We start from the raw sequence: 25,229 nt of genomic DNA, 5'->3' as shown, positions 1-25,229 counted from the left end.
TAAAAAAATAAAAAATAAAATTTATGAATTCTTTCCTAGAGCCTAGAGGTCCCGAGTCAAATGGTCATTATCCCCTCATCCTCTTCCTTCTTCCCCTCACCATTTATATTACCCCCATCTTACTCGCTTTTTGTCCTTAAAACATCATTCATCACTTCTCTCTCTCTCTCCCTCTGTTTTCTTAACCAAAACCTTAATTGTATCGTGGGATCCTCGGAAAGCGTAAACAGGTTACAGGTAGAGTGAAGTAAAGATGGGCAGATCTCCTTGTTGTGAGAAGGAACACACCAACAAAGGAGCGTGGACCAAGGAAGAAGACGAGAGGCTTATTAGGTATATCAAAAAACACGGCGAAGGTTGTTGGCGGACTCTCCCCAAAGCTGCCGGTATTACATTTATCTACTAAATTCCGAATTTCTTTCTCCTTTTTTCCATATATGATCGAGCCTCGACGACGATATATATATATATATTTATTCTCGTTTCTTATCTCGATCTCTTTCTGATATGTCGGGAATTCAGCTTTAAGGTTTTCATTTTTGTCTGTTTTCTTTAATCATCTGTCGTCGCTGAAGAATTAACGTAGTTTTCATTGTTCGTTCTAACAATAATCTATCTAGACATGCAGTTTCTAATTACGTGGTTTTTGGACTGTCGTCGTAGCGTAGAATCATATCACATACATAAATGTTATCAATATATATCTGAAAAAAATATGTATTTCTGCAGGGTTGCTTAGATGCGGGAAGAGTTGCAGGCTGCGATGGATAAACTATCTGAGACCCGATCTTAAACGAGGCAACTTTACTGAGGAAGAAGACGAACTCATCATCAACCTTCATAGCTTACTTGGAAACAAGTACATATACTACACCCACTTCACGCTTTTTCTTTCTTTATATCTTTATATATATAGAGAGACAAGTTTTTCGTGGCAACTAATAAAAGTTTCAAATGATGTTTTTTTTTTTTTTTGTGTATCAGATGGTCATTGATAGCGGCACGGTTGCCGGGAAGAACGGATAACGAGATCAAGAATTACTGGAACACTCACATTAAACGGAAGCTTCTCAGCCGTGGGATCGATCCGCAGACACACCGCGCTGTAAGTTCAGCTCAGAACACTGCGGCGGCGGACGCTGCCTCCCCTTCCGCCGCAGTTGTCCCCCTCGCTCTCTCCTCGTCCGCCAAGAACCTAGACCAACAACAACATGAGACTGCTGCAGCTGGGTTTCTTCCGTGGATGAGAAACACAAAGGCCGAGAATTCGAACAACACTTCGACGACCACCGAGGATTCCAACAGCAGCAGCGGCTTGTCATCCGAGGAAATAGTATTGCACCCGGCGGCGGCGGCGGCTCCGCTAATCAACCTGGAGCTGTCCATCAGTCTTCCCCAACCGCCGGCGGCGCCGCCGTCGACGACGAAACTCGCCGGGAAAGAGTTTAACGATCAAACCCGTAAAAACCATCTCTTCTTCAGTCAGCGAGCAGTGTGTTTGTGTTACAATTTAGGGTTTCAGAATAGTAATGCGTGTAACTGTGACAAAATGATGACGACGAGCAGCATAAACGCTGAAGCAGGGATGCACAGTTTTTACAGGCCCCTAAGTTTATAAGGAATTCTAATTTCGCCCCTCTATATTATAGTGAATATGATCGCTTTGGTCCCGAATACTTTTTGAGTCGCATAAATGTGAAATTAGCTTTCAGTCGCACTCCTTCATTCAATTCTCTTCCACCTAACACAAATATTTCTACATTTTTAATTAAAATAAAATTCAAAATCTAAAATTTCAATGAGATAAATATTGAATTTGGCATTGACATTGTAATTTGTCAAATTGATTATTACATCTAAACCATGCAAGAGAGGTAGTTAAACCGTATAAGGAAAATCTCGTGTCAAGTGTTTTGACAAAAAATATTGTTAATAATTAAACTTGTAACCTTTAAATACGATAATCATGTTATACTCACATAGTCAATCATCCATTTCGATACAGCTTTTTCTTCTTCTTCTTCTTTTTTTTTTTATTCATTCTATGTTATTTAATTTTAAAAATTTATACAAGGAATGACTAACCTAAAGAGAGTGCAACTTTTACTAACTGTCGTTATTATGGCGTGGTAGCTCAAACTGAAAAAAAAAAAAAATGTTTCTAGAAGCTTTCAATTCGTTAGTTTGATTCATTCAAATACCAGAATGGACCAAATTGAAGTGGCAAGGAAGGTATCAAAATTATTCAATTTACGTAATGTGGGGTAGGTGAGTGTTGACTGTCTTAATGGCCACCACATGCCTTTGTGCAACACCAGTAATAATAATAATAATAATAATAATATCTGTTAGATACCTAGCTTCAGCCTTCAGGTACTCAATCAATATCTTTAGGTAATCAAACTCAATAGGTACCGTAGTCGGCCCCACGATAAGCCGCAAGGCATGAAGCCATACTGGTGTCCTAGAGGTTCGAGGCTTTGCACTATCTTATCCACCCTACCACGAGATGAGAAGGTGACCAGCCTGCCGACTAGTACCAAGCAGACACCCTACCTACTAACACCAGGCAATCAACCTGTTGACCAGCATCCAGTCGCGAGCATTAAGTCGTTCGGCCGGTCAGTAGCGCCCGCTAGGCGGTCGGGCGCGAGATGACAATAAGCAAGGAGAACAGGTAGAATGTTGAGACCCGCGATCTGCCATTCTTGGCGGCCGGCAAACTTAGGCGATCAGTCAATTACATCGGTGGCGGCACAAGCATCAAGTAGCTCGGCATGTCAGTATCACCTGTTAGGCGACCGGGAAGCAAGGAGATTGACAGGGCGTCGGAACCAGAAGCAGGAAGAGCAGTATTCGGGAGATTTTCCCAAATTTGGAGCGAGATTTCAATTCCTTATCTTAAGGAAAGAGATATCATAACTTGGGGAACAAGACTTAAATTAGTTTAGGCAAGTTTCTAAAGCTCAAATTTGTTACGTCTTTCCTTTCCTTTCTTTAATCAATTCTCTATGTATAAATACCCCTAAGGTCACATTGTAAATTAAGGGTTAGACATCTACTCTCTTGCAAGGATTAGACATCCACTCTCTAGCAATAGGGTTCACAAATGCGCTGCTATTGTTTAATAAGAGAGAAAGGCCACCACTTTCTAGCTATAGCCGCAAAGGGGAGCTCAATCGACACTTATAGCTCTCTAAATAAAAATCCATTCGTACATGTACCAAACTACCTAAAACATAGTGAATTTTCACTTGGCACCACCTAAAAAAGCTTGTGATTTTCACATAAAAAATATTGTCTCTCTTTATTTTTCCTCTCAAATTATTTACCTTTCATTCATTCAACCGGTCATGTTGGCCCAACGAATGACTACCCTGGTAGTCAACAAAGCAATAATATCTATATTATTTATAAGCAAATTAAAATACACCATTTTTTGAAAAAAAAAAAATAAAGGTAAATAATGCCGCCATAGATTAACTTAGTTCAAAAAATATAGTATAAAAATAAATATATTAATTACAATAATTGCAACAAATAAAATTACTTTATTAGTTCATCTATGAGTATAAAAATAAATATACCGCAGTAAGCTCTGCTATCTCTATTCATAAGGTTTCATATGGTAAATTACTATACAGTATGTATAATTGAAAAATAGTAAACATATTTTAGATTCAAACCTTATCGCACTAACTTAGTTCATAATTTTATTTGAGGAAGCTGTGCTATATATCTCTATTCATATAAGGTTTGAATCTAAAATATGTTTACAATTTTTAAATTATACTTTTTAGTATTACACCATATAATAATATTTTGAAGTATGAAAGAGGTTGATAAACCCTTCCACTTGGAAATTTATGATGCAATTATATATGTAGCACTAGCTAGTTTAGTCAACTCATTGTATTAAAAATATAAAAGATTAAAACACATGATGAATGAGTAGTGCCATAAAGAATTGATGTTCGTGAGAAAAGAAGAGAGGCAATCGAGTTATGATGAACAATGTAGTGTTATTGCCTTCTCCATTATTGAACCATTCCTCCAGCTAAGATCAGCAGTTCACGCTGATTTTAGATAAGAAGCGAACATCTTCCTATTGTTTGAGAACAAAAATTCGTCGGCACAGATTTAGCTTAGTGGTTTAAGTAGGCAGTATTTGAGAGGATAAACTAAAGTTTAAAAATCGATATCCATAGTGTGAGATTATGAGCAGATTTGTTGTTTCACGGCTCAATACGCGATTAACTTCGTTTAGGTAAGGCAAATTACGGTCCACACAACTAAATGACATTGTTGAATTTTATGTGTTAGAATAATTAAAATTCTGGGATAAGATAGTGACACTGTTTGGTAAAATAGTTAACCTATCAGTCAATTTTGACTTATTTGACCACTATTAGCGGATTGATTTGGTTAAACAATCAAAAGTGTTTGATTAATTAGCTTTTTGTAGCAACTTATTGCTCCAAAATGGTAAACTTCAAAAAGCTGCTCAAAATAGCTTTTTCGATCAGCTTTTTGAGAAAGTCATTTTATATGTAATCAGCTAATAGTTAACAACTAATTTACCAAACACTTTTCTACAATCAACTAATGCTATCAACTAGTTAAACTCACTAACACAATCAGCTATCAGCTAACAACCACTTATGATTTATCAAACATCCCCAATGTAGTTTATGGTGAGTTAAAATAATGTACATTGACCCTGTTTGGTAAAAAATTGGCCTATAGGTCAATTTTGGCTTATTTGACCACAATTAATTGTTTGATTTAGTTAAAATATCAATATGAGTGTGATTAATTAGTTTTTTGCAATTCCAAAATGCTAAAATTCAAAATGCTACTCCAAACAACTTTTTCAAAAATAAATTATACCAAACAGCTATCAGCTAATTTACCAAACACTTTTCTATAACCGCTAATGTTATCAACTAATAATACCATCTAATTAACACAATTAGTTAACAGCCATTTACCAAACAGAGCAGTACACGCAGCTGACTATATAAATTATAAAATTGTATATATGTTACAGTGAAACGCGTAAAATACACAAAATTAAACAACGTCATTTTAGGACCATGGTCTACACAGCTGACTATTGTATGTTCGGGTAAAGGTTGGGCTTCTACACTCATGTTTTCAATCCCTAGTATTGGACCAAGTCTAAGTAGGTTGGTTTGGTGCACTATATTCCATCATGTAGTTAACAAAAAAAAAAATGAGTAAAATAAGAAAGTGATGAATAATAGAGGTGAGGTAGGCAAAGTTCTAGAAGGTGAGGGGAGGGCAAAGGCGGCAATACGAGCGAATTGAAGATAGCACCTAACATATTGTGGAAAGCTAAGGGAGATGGAGATTTCGTTTTCGGAAAGGGACGTCCATGTTGTGATTCAAACTTGTTGTTTTCATTTCACAGAATAAAATCCCCACCCCAATATGTCTAATCATGCACGTAATAGTTGTAACAGTATTTATTGCACATAATAATTAATTAATTAATGGATGGTGCAACTACTGCTCCAACTCATCATTATATCATCCACTTCACTTTCTTTTTTCCCCTAAACTTCAAACCATGCCATTACCAGTCACATGTTACAATATAATAATATCGATCATAACACAGTTAGTTTAATTATTAATCAATTTTGACGACAGTTTTACACTTTGATCCTATAAGTATTGCGGCAATAATAAAATTACTTTACGACTTTTAAACTTTGCAAACTTAGTCTACGACTATCACTTTTTTTTTTTTTTTTTTTTAGCAAAAATGGTCCTTCCGGCCAAATCTTCATCCACGGCTCAACTCAGTTATAAAGAGGAAATTTTTTTCCCGGACAAAAATTGAGCCGAAAGGACCATTTGTGCTAAAAAAAATGATAGTCATGGTTCAAGTTTGCAAGGTTAAAAAATCGTAGAGCAATCCTGTTAGTGCCACATTACTCGTGAGATAAAAAATGTGAAAACTCTAATTTTGACATACCATTATTAGTTGTTTGACTTGGTTAAACATTCATATAAGTGTTTGATTAACTAGCTTTTTGTAATAGCTTATTATTTCAAAATGCTAAAATTCAAGCCGCTCAAAACAGCTTTTTCAATAAGCTTTTTGAGAAAGTTATTTTGCATGTAATCAGCTATCAGCTAACAAATGATTTACCAAACATCTTTCTACAATCAGCTAATGATATCAAATACTCAAACTCACTAACCCATTTAGTTAACCGCTACTTACCCAACACCCTCGTTGTGTTGTTATTGCTAAATCCTTTAAACTTTTAATAATTTGTTAATTTATTTGAGGAGATTATGGATCAAGCGTACATATACTATTTTATTCTAATAACTTCAGAGTAAGTAGATAAAATCATGTTCGACTTTAAATAAAAAAAATTCGTCTTAATCTTAAACCTTCTCTTTAGTATTGCCAATTGATTCTTAATTTGGCATTCTCTTCCACACACATATAAAAAGAAGAATGATTCTTGTATGGATAAATAGAAAGAATTTTCATGTCCTATCTTTCAACTTGTCTTATTTAATGCGATTGGACAATAGAGAGTTTATCAACAACTTAGTTGCTACAGTGGCCAGGGGAGGGGTGGGGTGGGGTGTTATTAATTAATTAAATGTCTAAATTCCTTCAATCAACAATGATGAATATACATGGACCCTATTTGAAGGAAGGAAGGTGTCAGGTCAGTGTATGAGGTCAGAGAAACATAATTGGCTAATAGTCATTACAACTATTAGGACTATTATATGTACCACTTCGCTTGAAAAATGGGCGATACTAATGATGATATTAAGAACTTTTCTATATTAAGAAAGGTGTCAGGTCAGCTTATGAGATCTGAGAAACATAGTTGGCTAATAGTCATTACAACTATTACAACTATTATATGTATAGTACCACTTCGCTTGGGAAATGAGCAATATTAAAGGAATCATCAAATTCTCTATGTAAAAATGTTGTTGATCCATAACTTGTAGGGGAACTTGGTGTCTTATTCACACATTGACCATTGTACTCTCAAAGGAATCTTAATATAGAAAAGTTCTTAATATCATCATTAACGTATTTTCTGTTTATAATTATTTCGGAGTCCATTTTTTCTGTTTATAATTATTTCGGAGTCCATTTCAATTCCTCCATTAAACACTATTTTTAAGAAAATGCATGCACGATATACTTTGTGATAATATTATTCTCTTTACATGTTTTGATTTTACTTACTCAAAAAGAGAGAGAAAAAAAAATGTTACAATCACGTTTTTTGGGTCTATCAGTATGGTCACGTTAATTAGGTAAAAAGGAAAAAGTGTACCAATACTGCTATTCCTATAGTAAAAAGGGGAAAATGAATTACTTCAAATACGTATATGAGGAAGAAGACAAACACATATCTAGGTTTCCTGGTGGTCATGGGCCAAAATGTTAGTTTGTCAAAACTCCTAAGTCATACAAGTATAGAACACTACTATCTACATACAATAGTTTCTCAACCCATTTATATCGAATGACCTGGCCTGCACAAAGGCTTTCTTCTTGTTGGACCAAATTGGCATATTGAGCCTTGCTTAAGTGACCCTATTATTATCAATTATTATTGTGTGGATCATGGTCCACACAAGTTGTGTGGATCATATTTTGTCTATTGTAAAATAATGTATATTTAGTACAAAAATAATGTACATTCAGTACAAAAATAATGTACATTGTATTTAGGGGATGTACATTATTTTTGTTCTGAGTGTACATTATATTGTATAATGTACATTCAGTACAAAAATAATGTACATTTAGTATATTAAAATGTACTTTTTGTTTGGTGCACATAACATTGTGTGGACCACGGTCCACACAATAATTTGCCTACTATTATTATTGTTGTTGTGCATTGGATTTCCCATCTTACGCTAAACTAATCCTTAATCCCACAAAATCCCTATCTTAAAGCATGAGAGAAGGTAAATCGCGTGTCGTCCAGTCACTTCTTAGTTGCCACCCCTGCCTGTGGGCAAATTATGTTGTGCACCATGCATGGTGCACACGGATGCAAAAACGGCGTCGTTTTACTTAAATAAAAAAAAATCATTTTCGATTGTCGTTAGTTATGTAAATTGTAAATATATGTTCATAATTTTATAATTTCACATTCTGGATTTATAGTTATGAAATTATGGATGTGTAGTTATACAATTCTGGATTTATAGTTATAAAGTTATGGATGTGTAATTATGCATGCAATTTTGAATGTATAGTTATGAAGTTATAATTTCACATTCTGAATGTATAGGTATGAAGTTATAATTTCACATTCTGAATGTATAGTTATGAAGTTATGGATGTGTAGTTATGCATGCAATCCTGAATGTATAGTTATGAAGTTATGGATATGTAGTTATGCAATTATGAGTTTATAGTTATGAAGTTATGGATGTGTAGTTATGCAATTCTGAATGTATAGTGATAGGTTATATACCTCGGATCCGTGTTCCCACTTATAATCGGATCGGGTCAAGCGGTTCAGTCTCGGTCTACGGGTCATGGTCAAAGGTGACAGGTCAAACCCGCCACCTCCTTGCCCCTATAAAAGTGCTTCTAGCCCTCCAACTGAGGGGTTCCACCCCTTCGGCCACTCACTCTACTCTCTCTCTATGCATTTAGCTTGATCTCTTCGTTCTCTTTAGCTACAAGAAAGCACCCAAGAACAAAGCATGAATAAAATACCCTTTGAGCTATTTCTCTCTTGTTCATACATATTACTTGCATTACATATATTCTACGAGTACAACCGACTACCGGGAATTAGTACTATCATATAGTTATAAAGTTATGGATATGTAGTTATGCAATTCTGGATTTATAGTTATGAAGTTATGAATGTGTAGTTATGCAATTCTGGATGTATAGTTATAAAGTTATGGATGTATAGTTATGCAATTCTAATTTTTTTTTTTTAAGTTGGACGTCAAAACGACGTCGTTTTTGCAACCGTGTGCACCATGCATGGTGCACACGTACGGTTGCACAGCATAACGCTCCCGTGTACACTCTGTGGGTTTGTGCACAAGGAGTCTTCATCACCTCTTATCAGCTCCCACCCTATCACTAGAGAACAACTTTTAAGATGACTGTTGAACCATTAAGCTCTCCCAGTATATTATTATTGTTTTCAAATTATTGAAAACCTTTAATTTGAATAAACAAATTAACAATACTTCACAGTTTATTGGGACGGTTAATGTTTAGATGTTAAAGTAAATTTAAAGGACAAACTACTCTCGCTCCAAGTTTACCTTACAGAGAATTAATCAATAGTATCTCTTGTGACTCTTCTTTGTGGAACCGCAGAAGCACCCTTTGGACTTTAATTTTGATCTCCCTCAAATAAACAAGAAATTAAAATAAATAATTAATTAAAAATAAGAAGCATGCTTCATCGTCTTGAAAAGGGCCAAAATCCGACCAGCATTATCATGCTCCGACCAATGCTGTCTCTGCTTTTAGGTTCTCTTCATCTTTACTTCACTGCATACATTAATCATTTCTCTTCATTTAGCTCAGGACCCCTTAGGAATCTCAATCATTATTATAGATTCGATGCAACAAACTGGCTGACATGACATAAATTTCTATTTCGGATCTTTCTCTGTACGTACCACGTCTTAAGGTCTTACTTAATTCACCCGACTAATTCATGCTCGCTCCAAGAAGTAAAGAAGCTGACCCAGGAAAAATCGTCACTTGTGGGTATCAAACTCAGATTATCCTACCCAGGAAAAAGAGCTCATTTGCCATTTAAGCTACCCCGTTGATTAATTTCTATACCATTTTACCTAAACTTTTCTTTTTTACTTCAAATCATTTTATTTCATAACAAATAACTAAAGCTTTTAATCCTACCATATACATAAATAAAATATAATTTTATTTTATACAAAAATAATTTAGAATTTGGAAGTAAAATTCATACATTCTACATTGAGATGAAAATTCATATCAATATATAAGACTTCAATTAAATTAAGGTGTAAGATTTGGATTTGTAACAAAAACATTGATGGAAAGAGAGTCTAGAAAGAGGGGAAACAAATACATTCATTCCACATACACAAAAAATTCATGAAACAAACAAAAGAAATTCATTGGAAAAGTTAATCAAGGGAAGGTTTGGCTTTCAAACGATAGAGGAGCTTCTTCTTCTTGGAGGTGTGGTTATCAATGGTGAGAACCACTTTTCCAGGTTCAGTAATCTTGAAACTATTGCAAACCACTTGTTCTTCACAGGCTGAGTTACCAAATTTTCTGAGTTTCTGTATTATCACAGTGTACCCATCTTCTGCGCTGGGTACAAACTCTGCTCCATAGCTCACTTCCCATCCCACAACTCTCATCTCCCATGTCAGAATGCACTTCTGCACAATCAAACAATGTGAGTTGAAAATGAACCTTTTTTTTTTTTTTTTTGAGAAAAAATATGAATAGTTGATGTAATGTTTAACTAAGATTCTTTGAGTGTTTGGTTTCCTCGTAGAGTGTAAAAAAAAGATGACAGAAACCAGACAAGTCATCGGAGTGTGTTTGGTCAACTAAAATGAGACAGACAATACATAGTTGGTGATGTCAGGTGGTAAGAGAATCCAAAGAAGCAGTTTCCCATTTCGAAAATTCCGTGTTTTATACATATTTCGAGCCGAATTAGATCGAGCTCGAGCTTCAATTTTATTTTAGTATCGGGATGGGAAGGTAAGGTAAGGGTGACACTATTTCAACTTATTTGTAAATATTAAAGTAAAATCCGGAACATATAATAGCTGACCTGAGTGACTGGGAACTCAACAATATGTTTGGCAGAGGGCTTAACAGTAATTTCAGTGACACTATCAGCTGTTCCAAACTCTCCATCTTTGCTCAGTCCTCCATACTGAATAGGCACTTGTTCGGCAGCTATGTATCTGTATGTGTTTCATTTTTGTAAGAACAAAACAAACAATTAATTGAAACCTCAGTTCAAGAAAGGAAAAGCAGATTGAAAGTAGCAGAAACCCAAGTCTTGTTTGTTTTGGATACTTACTTGAAAAGGGTTTCAGCTGATTTGGAAGGGCCAGCAAAGACAAATTTGCTTTTGGTCCTTTGGGTCAAAAAGGGACTGGTCATTCTGCTCACTGCTAGATACCACCAAGGCACATTGATAAACACCTAAAAACAAAATAAATCCAGACACACCATAAACTTAATCAACATTATTATATTATATTATATAATGATTTAGACTAGGAATGTACACTTCTTATTACTTTTTATTATATAATAATAATAATATTCCTGCGAGAAAGTTTAAAGTTGTTGCACCAAATACTAGGAGATAATATTATCACATAGTTGATTGGTTCGAACCAAGAAGGTTAGGATTGCAAAACCTGTTTGGCAATAAATCGAGTTTAGTGAATGCAAACTAACCTGTTTGGCAAGGAATTCAGGATAGTTATCCTGGAGCAAATGAAGGGCCTGTTTGGTAGCTTGTCTAAGCTCCCATTTAGCAGGCCCTGGAGAGTTGTTGAGATCATTGACCTGAACAATGGTGGAAATCCCACCAGGTGTGAACTCCAGCTTCCTTATGCTCTTCTCAAGAAACTGAATCCGCCATCTCAGGAATCTCTGTCTCTTCTCTTCATCGGAGAAGGTGTTTGTGTACAGATCTTTGTTCTGGAAATGTCCGTAAACGTTGTAGCATACGGGGTGCCCATCTTTGCTGTGTCCATGCATGAACACAACTCTCTCCCATTCACTCCCGGTTTCCAGATCTTCTTCTAGAAGCTCCTCGATTTTGAATTCTTTTCTCCAGTTGATGGTGTTTTTCAGCATTGTCAACGCTTCTTTCACCTTGAAATCTCTGGCTTGCAGGAATTTGAGGAGAATTACGTCGGTTTTGTCGTCTTCCATGAGTTTGATCCCCCAAATGGACACCGCTTCTTCCGGCTGCTGGTTTTCTGGGCTTGTGTTGGATTGAACAGAGGTTTTAGCATCTTCCGAGGTTGAAACCGCGATTATGGTCTCTGCAATGGCTTCCACCGTTTTGGCTCCGTCGTCGGTTTGGGATTCTTCAGATTGAACTGAAGGCTCGGAGCTTGTGTCCTCCTTCTCAATACAGCTTCCGATTGTTTTCTTCTCTTCTGTTTTCGTTTTTGCATCTTCTTTGGGGGGAGAATCACTGAATTCGTGGTTTCTGAGAGCATCTTGAACGAGCTTTCTGAATTCTTGGAGTGCTTTCTTGTGAGTTTCAGGGAGCTCGGAAGCTATGGTGGTTTCTTCCTTCATGTTTTCGTTTTCTGAGTCCTTTGGCGCTGTCTCTTCGCCGGAATCTCCTTCTTTTTCCGGCGGCATCTCTGATTCCGGCACCGGAACAGAGTCTACGTTCGCTGGTAATGGCTTCTCAGGCCCTGATGAAACTTCAGCCACAACCACCACTTCCTCTGCAGGCTTCTGAACTTGAACTGCTTCTTCATGAGCCATTGTTGAATGGTTGTAAGTATCAGAGAGAGAGAGAGAGAGAATGGTGATGGAGGTGTGGAGAATGGGAAGAAGGAAGGGGCAGTTTTTGAAGGGAGTTGTAGTTGGTGGTGGGGTTGGACCAATCTGGCAAAGTAAAAAGACCAGCTTTGATTTTAGTCAGACTTCTGCTTTTCTCCTCTGTATTTCTTTTGAATCTTTGAAGTTCTTTTTCTAAAAACCACATTCATTAATTCATATCCGAAAGCAACACATTACAAACAAAGATAGAGGGTCCGAAAATCACTCCGAACAATCAGACATAGAAACTTTCTGAAGAGGGTTAGATGAACTGGACATGTTTGTGAGGTTATGACCAGATTATTAACACACACTCCGTTTAGATACTACCCTGTATAGGTGTAAGAATCATTATACAAACACTTTTAAAAATTTAATATAAGACAATTTAGATACACCTGGTAATTTACTCTTTTATAAGTTTTATTAAGATAGTCGTGAGTCTCGTGTTTAGGAGGTAAACATTATCAAACTCAACAACATTAACTATGTGCTCGTGGCCATGTCATATAACATGTGAAATATAGGGATTTGATATTAATGTGAACATATTCATATTCACAATGTGAAGAAAACGAGTCTTGTGTTTTTTATTTTCTTGGGTAATTTGATTGTTTAGTCATGATTATATATTGTTGTTTTACTGTTATTATCACTTGGTTGATGCAAAGTGTGACACAAATCCCAGAGAGAACAACAATGCCGTTACAATAATTAAGGTTAATGCTTTTAGAGCATGAATGTGTGTGTTATGATGTTAAGGTGTTAAAGCCGGTGATTAAGCAGAAATGGCCACTTTATTAAACTCTCCCATGCTTTTCTTGATTTTTTGTGGGACTATGGGCCACAAAGTTGATCTGTGTTTCGAGTGGATTAGAACTGGCAAAATGGTTATCTTAAAGAAAAACCTTTTCCTTTTGTAATGCTCATCATTGTAATATTTTTTAAGCTATCATTAATTTATGTATCAAATACAATTATACATGAGTACATGACATGTTAGGATGCATGGTATATTTTGAGAAAAAGTATTGAGAATATGCAATACATCTCAAAAAACATACATAATTATATCTAGTGCAAAAAACACTGATACCATTTGATACCCATACAAAACAGATAAGAAATGAGTTAAAAATACTCAATATTGAAATTATATTAAGAAAAAAATGACATTTTTCGTTCTTCAATTATAAATAAATAACACTTTTTACTCTTCAATTATATATTTGTTAATTTTTGTTCTTCAATTGTATGGGAAGTGTCTTTTAACCACTCAATGGTAGGGTGGGGAGGGACCGAGGGAATGCAATCATTATATCGTGGACCAGGGTGCACAGTGTACTGTGGACCCTGGTTCAATACATATATTTTGACTTCATGTACAGAATTCATGTTCATAATGTACAGAATTTATGTTCATAATACACATACACATAAACATGATATAATAAACATGAATTCTATATATTATGAAATTTGTACCATTATAAATATAAATTCTATTTATTATGTTAAGTGATTATGTGTCTTCATTATATCGTGTTTATGTGTCTATGTATTATAAACATAAATTTTATACATTATGAACATAAATTTTATACATTATGAAATTAAATGTATATATTGGACCAGGGTCTATGATATAAATTGCCGAGGGAATGAGGGATTTGCATTATATTATGGATTGCTAAGTTTTAACTGGGCCATAAAAAGACCGACCCACTATATATAGGCTTTTAAAATAAACGCTCAATTTCAAGATGACTAGAGCCCATAAATTCAAAAGGATCAAGCATCTAAAATTTTAAGCACAACCCAAGCCCAATCGTTATATCCTACACCATGGCGCACATAGCACTGTGCGCCGCGCGCCTCTCAAAACGACGTCGTTTTGGGATAGTGTTGGGAGGCGCGGTAGGAAGTTGCTGAGATTATGTGTATTTGTTCACAACGTTATGTGTATTTGTTCACAACGTTATGTGTATTGGTTCATACAGTTATGTGTATTTTTTATACAATTATGTACATTCTTTTTATACAATTATGTACATTCGAATCAGAAAATTTGTGTGTATTATGTTAAGAGTTGATGTGTATTATGTTAAAAGTTTATGTTTATTATGTATTATGTTAGATTATGTGTATTATCTTTTAAAAAGAGTATGTATATTTTGTTATATAATTATGTACATTCATGTATAACATTATGTGTATTCTAGTATAACATTATGTACATTCTTGAACAGCGAGTTTTTTTTTTAAAGAAAAAACTATTGCCATTCACTGAGGCGGAAAATTTCAAAAAAAAAATAATTAAAACGACGTCGTTTTGCATCTGGGCGCATAGTGCAACGCGCACCGTGGTGTAAGATATAAATTGCCACCCAAGCCCATAAACTTATCGAGTGGGAGTGCAACTCTGCAATCATTATTGTGTGGAACATGGTCCACACAAATTGTATGGACCATATTTTGTATATTGTAAAATAATGTGCATTTAGTACAAAAATAATGTACATTCAGTATAAAAATAATGTACATTATTTTTGTACTGAATATATATTATATTGTATAATATACCTACAGTATAAAAATAATGTATATTTAATATATTAAAAATATACTTTTTATTATGATCCACGTAACAGTGTGTGGACCATAATTTGCCGCAACTCTGCAAGCAATGAACAAAAACTAATTTTCAAATTACTAAAAAAAAATAGCACACTGCACTCGCACCGACCTCCAAGATTAATACAATCGAATCATGTACAAACTTTATCTTTCGGTGAGGTTGATTTCCAAGGGTGTATTTGAAATCCATAAAATGATTTTTGAATATTATCTTCTGAATTTTTAATGTTTAAGAGAAGAGATGGTGAAAAATTAAAGTCAACGACAAATTATTTCCGGTTAAGAAGAAAATAAATTTGTTTTATTGAAAAATGATTTTTATTTTTTTTAAAAGTCATTTTTTAAATTCACACGATTTTTTTTCCGCCATCCTTGACTTTTTACCTTCTTTTGACGGCAACCAGTACTCTGCCCTTTTAATTTTTTTTTTTATTTGAAAAAAAAATAGTTGAGCAAAACATATTGTCAAATAGATGTTATCAAATCTTTTTTAGTTAACAATAATTAAAATTTTAATTATACAATTTTGCTCCTTTTTTTTTTTTTTTTTTGAAAAATGAACCAAATACACAAGGACAATTTTCTAGAATGCAACTAAACACGGAAAATAAAAAATATTTTTTAAAAAATAATTCATTTTCTAAAAAATATTTTTCAAAAATCATTTTCATGATTTTCAAACATATTCTAAGGGTGAATGCTTACTTACTATACTCTTATTTTTTACTCTAGGTTAAAGTGTTTTGCTTTGATTATTAAAAAAAAAAACACTTTTTATCTATTCATTTTTTTACCAAATTATATATATATATATATATATATATATATATATATATATATATATATATATATATATATATATATATATATATATATGTGTGTGTGTGTGTGTGTGTGTGTGTGTGTGTGTGTGTGAGAGAGAGAGAGAGAGAGAGAGAGAGAGAGAGCTATATTACATGAGAGTAGTGAGTACATCTATTATTTTTTAGTGTACTATACATTAATCACCATCATAGCTTACTCTATTTATCATCCTCACTTAAATGTTCAATTCATCAGTAACTTACTTTCACCCCTATTTTATTGTCTATACCATTGTCACTTATCATTCGTATTTTATTTATGCAAAAAAAAAAAAAAAAAGATTCAATTTTAAATAAATGTTATATTCTATAAATCTTTAAAAAATAATCTCACACATCCATGAAGTATACAATGGGTGTGGAAATTAAATTATTTAAAATTATACTAATGGTAATGGAAAATGTTATGTATACTCTCATTTTTTATTCACAATTTTTAGTATCACACATAAAATCTTGATAGAGGCATTTGTATTGGGATCCACATAAAAAAAAATGACTTATCAAAACACGATACATCAGTGAATAAAAATTTAGGAAGTAAGATTTGAAAGTATACATGTAATATAACTCAATATAAATTGGTTGCAATTGTACTTTTGCACCAAAAAGAAAGGGAGGAGAAAGCATTAGTTGGCGGAAACCCAAAAGTCAAAATCCTCAACGCTACCTCCCCTCGGAGGTCGCCGTGTTCGGAGATCCAATGCAACAGAGAAACATCCCCCGAGATTATTTTCTTAAAAAGCGAATCAATTAAAAGACAATAATAATTAATTAGTAATATTGTGTTTCGAATTTAATTAAATTAATAAGAACTCAAGTTGATTATGGCAATGGGATGGAATCCCATACCGGCCGACGTCCGATTTCTATAATATTTATCCCACGTGATTTGATCTCATATACACTCCACATTCGCCCCCACCCCCACGTGCTCTGCTTTCACACCCATACTCCTTTCTCCTTCTTCTCATATGCTCTTCAATCAAACTTTACTTCGATTGCAAATCCTAATAATATATATTTATTTTTAAAGGGCAGATCTAATCGTAGTCGTGTAAATAATTGATTTTTTGTTAGTAATCCCGGGTCACAAATATGATATCTTAGAAAAGTCAAATAATAAGTGATAGTATATATTTTTCAATATCATTAATTTTAGCGTTTTAGAATGTTTGAGCTAATCTAGCTAAAATAGTAGTATAAATAGTAAAAATGACTAAAACCTAATTTATTAATTTAAAATATCACAGATTATTGAAACTAATGTGACACTTTCCCATACAATAATGACAGCTCATAAGTGAATATTGTTCACAACTTTACATCATTGGTTTGATGAACTTTTAAGACTTAATCGACTTCAATTTTTTAAGTTTTGTCAAATTTATTATACTTGGCCAATTGGACTAAATTAATCTCTAATATTTCATCATATATAATATGGTTTGTATTGTGTCCTGAGTCAGTTTGTATAAATTAATTTTAGAGGATAATTCGTCATTTTTTTCTTTATCTTTTACTTAATCAATATAGATTACGCAATAAAATATATATATATATATATATATATTCTCAAGAGTTGAAGTAATATTTTTTCTTAAACAAGATATTCATAAATGAGGGATGACAATCCAGTAAAGAGTAATCCAATGAATGAATCATAATTTTTATATCCAAATAATACGAGTCTTATTTTTGTCAACACAGTTTCAATGAAGGTGCGTTGAAATTTGATTTGCCAGTTGCCGCTTCCTCAAACATGATCTGTCATCCATTGAATCTCACTGTCACTTACTCCTCAATATATTTTTATCATTTGTATGAATGCCCATGCATTAATTACACACGTCTCATCCCCACTATAAATACAACTTTCTAATTCAGCCATTTATGCGACGTTTGTCCATGCAGATCATCGTTTCATAAACCTGCAAACATCTACATTTCCGAAAATATCCCTCAAATATATATATCGTTTGTAACTATATCTTGATCTGAGAAGAGAATTGAAATTGAAGGCGGGTAGATACGATGGAGAAGTACGAGCTGATGAAGGAATTGGGATCCGGCAACTTCGGCGTCGCGCGGCTCCTCCGACACAAAGAAACCAAGGAACTTGTCGCCATGAAATACATCGAGCGCGGTCGGAAGGTACTATATATACACCCAGCCGTTTTGATTTATTATATATTCATATTCATGTCGAATGAAACTCGCCGATCGCGTTTGTTCGGTCGGATAATGTTTTTGAACCTCGCCGCCCGCTTACGCTTGTTTTCTTCGATTTTCGAATGTGTTTTTCGTTAAGATTGATGAAAATGTGGCCAGAGAAATCATAAATCACAGATCGCTCCGCCATCCCAATATCATACGCTTTAAAGAGGTAGGCCTATCAAAATTTCTCTGCATTTTCATGGATTTTCCTTGTATTTATTATTATTATTTTACTTTTTTTTTTTTTTGCTTGATTATATGTACAGGTGGTTTTAACACCAACACATTTGGCTATTGTGATGGAGTATGCAGCTGGTGGAGAGCTGTTTGATCGCATCTGCCAAGCTGGTAGATTCAGTGAAGATGAGGTGATGACTGATTTTATTTCATTCGTTTATTATATATATTTTCTTCTTTTCTGTATTTTTTTAAAATTATAAATATAGATAAAAGCTTAGAATAATTGCATTTTTTTTTCTGGGTTTATATCTTCAGGCTAGGTACTTCTTTCAACAATTAATATCTGGGGTCAACTTCTGCCATACCATGGTATGCCCAGTGCCCCCATTCATGATTTATCTATGATTTTAGGGAATAATAATTAATACAAAATGTTTATTATAATTTGCTAATTAATTTTGCAGCAAATATGCCATAGAGATTTGAAATTGGAAAATACTCTATTAGATGGAAGTCCAGCACCTCGCCTTAAGATTTGTGACTTCGGATATTCTAAGGTATCATATTTCAAAATTACTTGCGTTTTTGGACTATGGTATTATGTTGTTGACAACAAAAGAGTATAGTCCATAAAAAGGAGACTGAAAGAAAATAAATTGTTAACATTTATTTATTTTAAAAAAGAAATTGTTAACATTGTATTAGTGATATTTTATTTAAATATATGTTTAATTAACACTCAATAATGTTGATTGTTTAGTCGTCGGTGCTGCATTCAAGACCAAAGTCGACAGTAGGAACTCCGGCGTACATAGCGCCGGAGGTTCTCTCTCGCCGAGAATACGACGGCAAGGTACGTTGTTTGTCTGTTTGTTTGTTTTTTTCTCCGAATAGTTCAACGTCGTACTCGTACATGCATGTTTGATTTTGATAGAGTTAATTGTCATCTTACATTAGTTTGGAAGTTTGTGAAAACAAACTATAAACGTGAATTAACGTTGTTTAAGAAACCCATAAAAGTGTTGTGTTGAAGCAAATGCAAGCTGTCAAAAGCACATGGTAATGGAGTTTTTGTTCATTAATTTGCTCACTTTACGTTAGAGACGACACAATTGGCATGTGGCCATGTGATTTGGAGCAGATCGAGACTAATTGTAATTTGAGTAAAGGCAATTAAATAATAAAAATTATTATTTAATCATTAATTCTCGAGTAGTGTTCTCTATTTTTAATTGACTGAGTAAGAAAATATTGTTCGGTTAAAAGTAATGAAAAATTTGGTCAAATTGACTAATAATAAGTTGTTTGGTCAAGGTGTTTTCAAACAAGCTTGAAAGGTGAATTTATGTATTTTTACAACAAGACAAGAGATTTTGTCCATTTCTGTAGTTTTGTTTTGTTGGATTTTTAACTTTTGTTGGAAAAGGATTAAACATTGTCCCCTTTTGAATGAACAGTTGGCGGACGTATGGTCATGTGGGGTGACTCTTTATGTGATGTTGGTTGGAGCATACCCTTTTGAAGACCCTGACGATCCCAAAAATTTCAGAAAAACCATTTCAGTAAGCTAAGCTGTTCAAACCAATTACGTATTACTTGTTTTGATTAATGCACAAAGAAAAACATTTTTGTGATGTGGATTTTTAACGTGCAGAGAATAATGAATGTTCAGTACAAGATTCCAGATTATGTTCATATATCTCAAGATTGCAGGCATCTTCTTTCTCGCATATTTGTTGCCAGTCCTTCCAGGGTACCATTTCTGCAATTTAACCTTTTTCATTTACTGTTTCACAGAAGGGACTTCAAAAGGAAAACTAAAAACTTGTTCATTAAATTAAATCATTAATCTGCATTATAATGACAGTGTAACATCACAGTAATTGTTCTGAGAAGTTTAAGTATGCACGATAATCATATATTTGCATAGTTAATAGTGTAACTCCATGCCAGCTGGCACATGGCCAGATGAGTTTAAAAATCAATCATCCCTTTCCAACCAACATGGCACCATTAGTACAGTCTGCAAGGAATCCGGCTATGTTACAATGTAATATCTGTTCATCTGAGACTCAGATATATATAGAATAGAAGGAATGAAATGGAGTTGATAAATTGGATGCAGAGAATCGCACTAAAGGATATAAAGAACCACCCGTGGTTCATGAAGAACTTACCAAGAGAACTGGCGGAATCAGGTCAAGCAATGTACTACCAGAGGAACAACGCCACCTTTTCGGGGCTGCAAAGCGTGGAGGACATCATGAAAATCGTTGGGGAGGCTAGGAATCCCCCGCCATCGTCCCTCACCATCCCCGGCTTTCCCTGGGGAGATGAAGACGCAGACACAGCAGATAATAAAGAGGAAGTAGTGGTAGTAGGTAGTGATGTGTATGACGATGACGAAGACGAATATGCCAAGCACGTCAAGCAGGTTCATGCAAGTGGAGAATTTCACATCACCCAACCCAATTAATCTATCTCATCTTCAAATTAATTCGCCGCTGTAGTGATTATAGTTTAGCATTTCAAGATCATGATGATGATGATGGCCAGCTAGCTAGCTAGCATGCATGCTATAGAACATGCATTTTATTTTATTTTATTTACAAATATGTAGTCTAATCTTTCGTGTAATATTATCAACTTCAACCCCCAAAAAAAAGTATTTTCTAGTCTAGATGATAAGTATAAATATTCACTAATAGTAAGATGACATACTTCAAATAAAGCAAGCAAAAGAGTTCAAATCTAATAGCTGCTTGCCTTTAATTAGTCACTTCTTCCTTTATAACAGGCTGGTCTAAAAACCCACAAAATGCCTTCACATACATGCAAATCATATACACTACGCACAAATAGTGCGCATATTTGAACTGTTAGTGTGACCAAAAGACTTAGGAGTGAGTATAAGATTAGAGAGGACTTAACTTCCCCTTCGTTGCCCTTCTCTTGGTCATGAGGCACAGCTCGTCCTACCTTTCTGTATATATGTTCAACAACCCTCGAGACTAGGTAAACTGAGGCCTTGAAGAACGAAGCACGTATGAGAATATAGAAGAGGAAACCTGAATACTATAACTTCTATTTTTGAGTACAAGGTTCCCACATATCAAGAAACAATAATTTGTGTGTAGGAGATTGATCGAGCCGTGGTAAAAGATTCCTCTTTCAAAGATGGTCTGAGGTAGAGATAAGGATGTCGGGATGATCAATGAAAGAAAGGCAGTACACCCCATTGGTGCAGAAAGCCCTCCCCAGTGGTCACTTCCAGGACGAGCAAAACAAGCACTGCCAACATAGCTGCTCTTCCATTCCATGTTTCTGCACTTTTCGTCCAACCCCATTCCCAGACTACCACAGGTGGTGGCAGTTCCCTGCGCTGTGAATCGTATGCCGCCAATAGCTCTTCCACACTGCCAAGAGGAACCAAGGACTGCACAAACCAAATGTCCAGAAGAATCATTAGTCCATTGGATTCACCGTATCTGTTTCAAAGGACATTAAGGGAAAAACAAAGCATTCATCCATTATAATTAAGGAGTTAGCATTTACCTGCCGAGCTTCAAGATTTGAGACTGCCATTGCTCCCACATAAGGAAGACTTTCAATTACAGCATCTGCCAAATCAGAAATAAAATTGGGTTCACAACCTAGTGCAGGAACACGGCCCCAATTCTGTATACCAGACTCCAGAGCTAACTCCTTGTACTCAACATCAATTTCCTCTAATGTCTCGATATGTTCACTGACAAAACTGCGAATATCCAGAGATCTAAATATATAAGCATCAGCATAATGTGAAAAGTAGTGCTTAAAAGTTTAGATCAGGAATAACACCTTATAGGGACAGCAAGGAGACTTTTCACCCCTTTTCGGCCAAGCTCAATGATTGTCTCATCTGTATATGGTTTCAGCCACTCAACAGGTCCAACCCTACTCTGCAGCATAATAAACCAACTATAGTTAATGATTTAATATTTACAACACCCATCAGAACAAAACACAAAGGACGGTTTCAGATGATTAATTGCAAACCAATTCTATGTTACTTCTTTGGTTTGGTAGGAGTTAACTTCCATTTGAGGAAGACTCAAAGTCTAACTTAAATCCAAATGTCCATTACTAGAAAACATAGGATGTACCTGATATGCAAGAGTATACGCATTATTTATTTTTCTCTTCTCCAGTTCTTCCATTATCAAGTCCACGCATTCCTCCATCTCAGCCTTGTATGGATCACCTGCTTCCTCAACATAGGCCAGAGGTACACCATGAGCACTGAAAAAGATCATCACCTACATACAATGAAGCTTCTTAATAATGATAACAGATAAGTATAAGTTTCAGCCTCAATATAATCTACTTCAGGCCATACAGATAGAGAGAGGCAGAGGGAAAAAGTGAATTCCTTCCACTCTTCTTGAGGTACTTCTTTCAAATCTCACACTCTTAAGTGATCTCAAACATAAATAAGAATTCAAATATCAGCCTGTCTGTATCACATCACATATGTGTTTCATATTTGAGGTCCATGTTTCTTAGGCAAAAGAAAATATATGCTCTTACACAAGGTATAGGAAATATTTGTATGGAAATAAATACCTCCCGGGGATATTCAAAATTTTCCAACTCCTTTTGAATCAAATCAGCCATGGCTTTAATATATCCTTCGCGTTGATACCAGGAAGGAATTACTGTGTGCTGCATGTTGACTAGATATTCATCCTCCCTGAAACAAAATACTCATTGCTATTTCCATGAGTTTCTGCACAATTAACTATGTGGCACACAGTACAATAAAAAAAGACTGCATCCATACCGAAATATACTTTCTAATAGTCGAAGGCTTGAACCACTAGTAGATATAGAGAACTGGGGGTAAAGAGGGAGCACAACAAGTTTTGTGATTCCATCTCTTTTGATCTACAGAATTAAAAGCAAAAACAATTTAAAACAATTAGCTAAACCCATTCATATGATCATATCAACAATATCAAGTATGAAGTACTTCAAAAAGAACAAGAAGTAAAAATAAAAACACCCATAAATCACAATCACAATAGCATCTCTTCAAACAAGAAAAGCTTTGTAAAATAAATAAATTATATTTGCTCTTCATAATCTTAGATCTATATGTTTCTTCTAAAGTTGCTGTAACTAAAGGCTTTTTTTTTTGGGTCAGGATGTTGCAAATTGAGGCAGTATGAGAACTATTTATAGGCTTGCAATGCCAAAAATAATACTGAAGTTGTAGTGCAAGACCTGCTCAATTGCTTCCTCGGTGAATGGGTGCCAGTAGCGCATACCAACATAGACATTTGCTGGAACATTCTTCCCCCAAAGTGCTTCCTTCAATGCTTCAGCCTATAAAATAATAATTGTCATTTAAAACAAAATTACATAAGAAACTAATAATAATAAGCAAATATATACGGCTTTAATATGACATTATGAATCCCTTATGGTTAAAAGAAACTAGAGAGGCTTCAGTACAAACAAAGGAAACGGTAAGAGGTGAATGATCAACTTGTTGAAATTGACAACAAAATTTTATGCATACTATCTCACATAAGGATTTAGTGACTACATAATGCTCAATGGTTCTATCAGGTAGAACTTTCATTTTCTAGGCTCTGAAGTTTCCTAGAAAAGTAGCAGTCAGTACAGGCCAACATACAAGTTGCACTGCTCCTTCATTGTACATGGTAGAAAGAAATATAAAGCTCCTACAGCTTTTGAAGTTCATCATTCAGGAAATGAGGACTTCTCTCATATCTCTCTTCATCTCACTTTTACTAACTTCAAGTCCTTAGCTGAAAGCTTTGACTTGTTACCTCCACAACTATCTCCTTCAGGCTTCAGGGTCATTTCACAATCAGACAAGAGTAGCCATTTGAATGCTTTACTACATTACTATAATTAGAGCTATCTAAAGCATTATTAAGTGAGATTATAACTGCATATCATGCCTGGGCATCAGTTATCCGTCGAAGAGGAGAGCCACCGCCAATCGAAGCATATCCTTCCTTGCTCTTTGGAGCTCTAGCAACTGATATGAATTGAGCCAAGGGCTTTTGCAGAAACCTGAACAGCCTCGGCAATCGAATTATATCCTATTCGAACCAAACATTTAAGTTACAGAAATGAGAAAACCGCTGAGAGAAGAGTAAAAATCAGCTGAAATTCTCAAAAGCTCACCGGATCAGCAAAGAGGTTAAACAAAAAAGGCTGTACGTCCTCGAGAGTTTCAGGACCGCCGAGGTTGAGCAGCAAAACACCGATCTTTTCCCCTGCAACGAGGGGAGCGGTGGATACTTGCTGAACAGTGGAAGTAACTAGCGATTGTTCAGCGGAAACCACAGAACACCTAGCGAGTAGAGAAGATGATTTGGGCCTCGGATGTGGCTGAAATTTAGGTCTGAAGCAATGACAAGAAGAAGAGGTTCTTTGAGAAGAGCAGAGAGAAACTGAGCGCGTCGGAAGCATTTGTTCGGTCTTCGACGGCAGCCATGGGGAGTAGGTGACACTGTGCGGCGTCGATGGGGAAATCAACCGGCAGGTAACTCCTGGCGCCATGGCAGGTAAGGTAGAACTTCTGTGAGTGGAGATTCACTTCTGAATTTTTCGAAATAATTTAATCGCAAAAAATAATTGAAAAGAAAATGGAGGCTCGTTTGGTCATCTCCACAAATTCCGGATAATAACCGCAAAGCCGCGGATGATTTGAGTCC

The 25,229-nt window shown here is 35.1% G+C and overlaps 4 protein-coding genes across 4 annotated transcripts; 2 read left to right on the top strand and 2 right to left on the bottom strand.

Annotated features, from left to right (window-relative positions):
- Positions 1-65: 65 nt before the first annotated feature.
- On the top strand, positions 66-1,717 carry LOC109194116 (myb-related protein 308-like). Its single transcript, XM_019345006.1, has 3 exons — positions 66-386; positions 730-859; positions 985-1,717. Exons 1-3 carry the CDS (start codon positions 254-256, stop codon positions 1,616-1,618), a joined length of 897 nt encoding a protein of 298 aa, XP_019200551.1. The 5' UTR covers positions 66-253; the 3' UTR covers positions 1,619-1,717.
- An 8,310-nt stretch (positions 1,718-10,027) lies between these two features.
- LOC109194113 (patellin-3-like) lies at positions 10,028-12,695 on the bottom strand. The gene is made up of 4 exons (XM_019345003.1): positions 11,489-12,695; positions 11,103-11,227; positions 10,848-10,983; positions 10,028-10,443 (listed from the first exon to the last, which is right to left on the bottom strand). Exons 1-4 carry the CDS (start codon positions 12,539-12,541, stop codon positions 10,183-10,185), a joined length of 1,575 nt encoding a protein of 524 aa, XP_019200548.1. The 5' UTR covers positions 12,542-12,695; the 3' UTR covers positions 10,028-10,182.
- Positions 12,696-17,952: 5,257 nt separating this feature from the next.
- LOC109194115 (serine/threonine-protein kinase SAPK7-like) lies at positions 17,953-21,211 on the top strand. Its single transcript, XM_019345005.1, has 9 exons — positions 17,953-18,252; positions 18,410-18,484; positions 18,582-18,683; positions 18,811-18,864; positions 18,960-19,052; positions 19,256-19,348; positions 19,953-20,057; positions 20,150-20,248; positions 20,621-21,211. Exons 1-9 carry the CDS (start codon positions 18,133-18,135, stop codon positions 20,969-20,971), a joined length of 1,092 nt encoding a protein of 363 aa, XP_019200550.1. The 5' UTR covers positions 17,953-18,132; the 3' UTR covers positions 20,972-21,211.
- A 28-nt stretch (positions 21,212-21,239) lies between these two features.
- Positions 21,240-25,224, bottom strand: LOC109194114 (ferrochelatase-2, chloroplastic). Its single transcript, XM_019345004.1, has 9 exons — positions 24,697-25,224; positions 24,468-24,611; positions 23,761-23,862; positions 23,318-23,421; positions 23,101-23,227; positions 22,641-22,793; positions 22,336-22,436; positions 22,051-22,252; positions 21,240-21,931 (listed from the first exon to the last, which is right to left on the bottom strand). The coding sequence occupies exons 1-9, from the start codon at positions 25,072-25,074 to the stop codon at positions 21,707-21,709; spliced, it is 1,536 nt and encodes a 511-aa protein (XP_019200549.1). The 5' UTR covers positions 25,075-25,224; the 3' UTR covers positions 21,240-21,706.
- Positions 25,225-25,229: the final 5 nt, after the last annotated feature.

Source organism: Ipomoea nil, unplaced genomic scaffold (assembly GCF_001879475.1).
Source record: "Ipomoea nil cultivar Tokyo-kokei standard unplaced genomic scaffold, Asagao_1.1 scaffold1932, whole genome shotgun sequence".
In the NCBI taxonomy this organism is placed as follows: domain Eukaryota; kingdom Viridiplantae; phylum Streptophyta; class Magnoliopsida; order Solanales; family Convolvulaceae; genus Ipomoea; species Ipomoea nil.
Note: the sequence above shows the minus strand (reverse complement) of the source record. Positions and strands in the feature narration are given on the sequence as shown.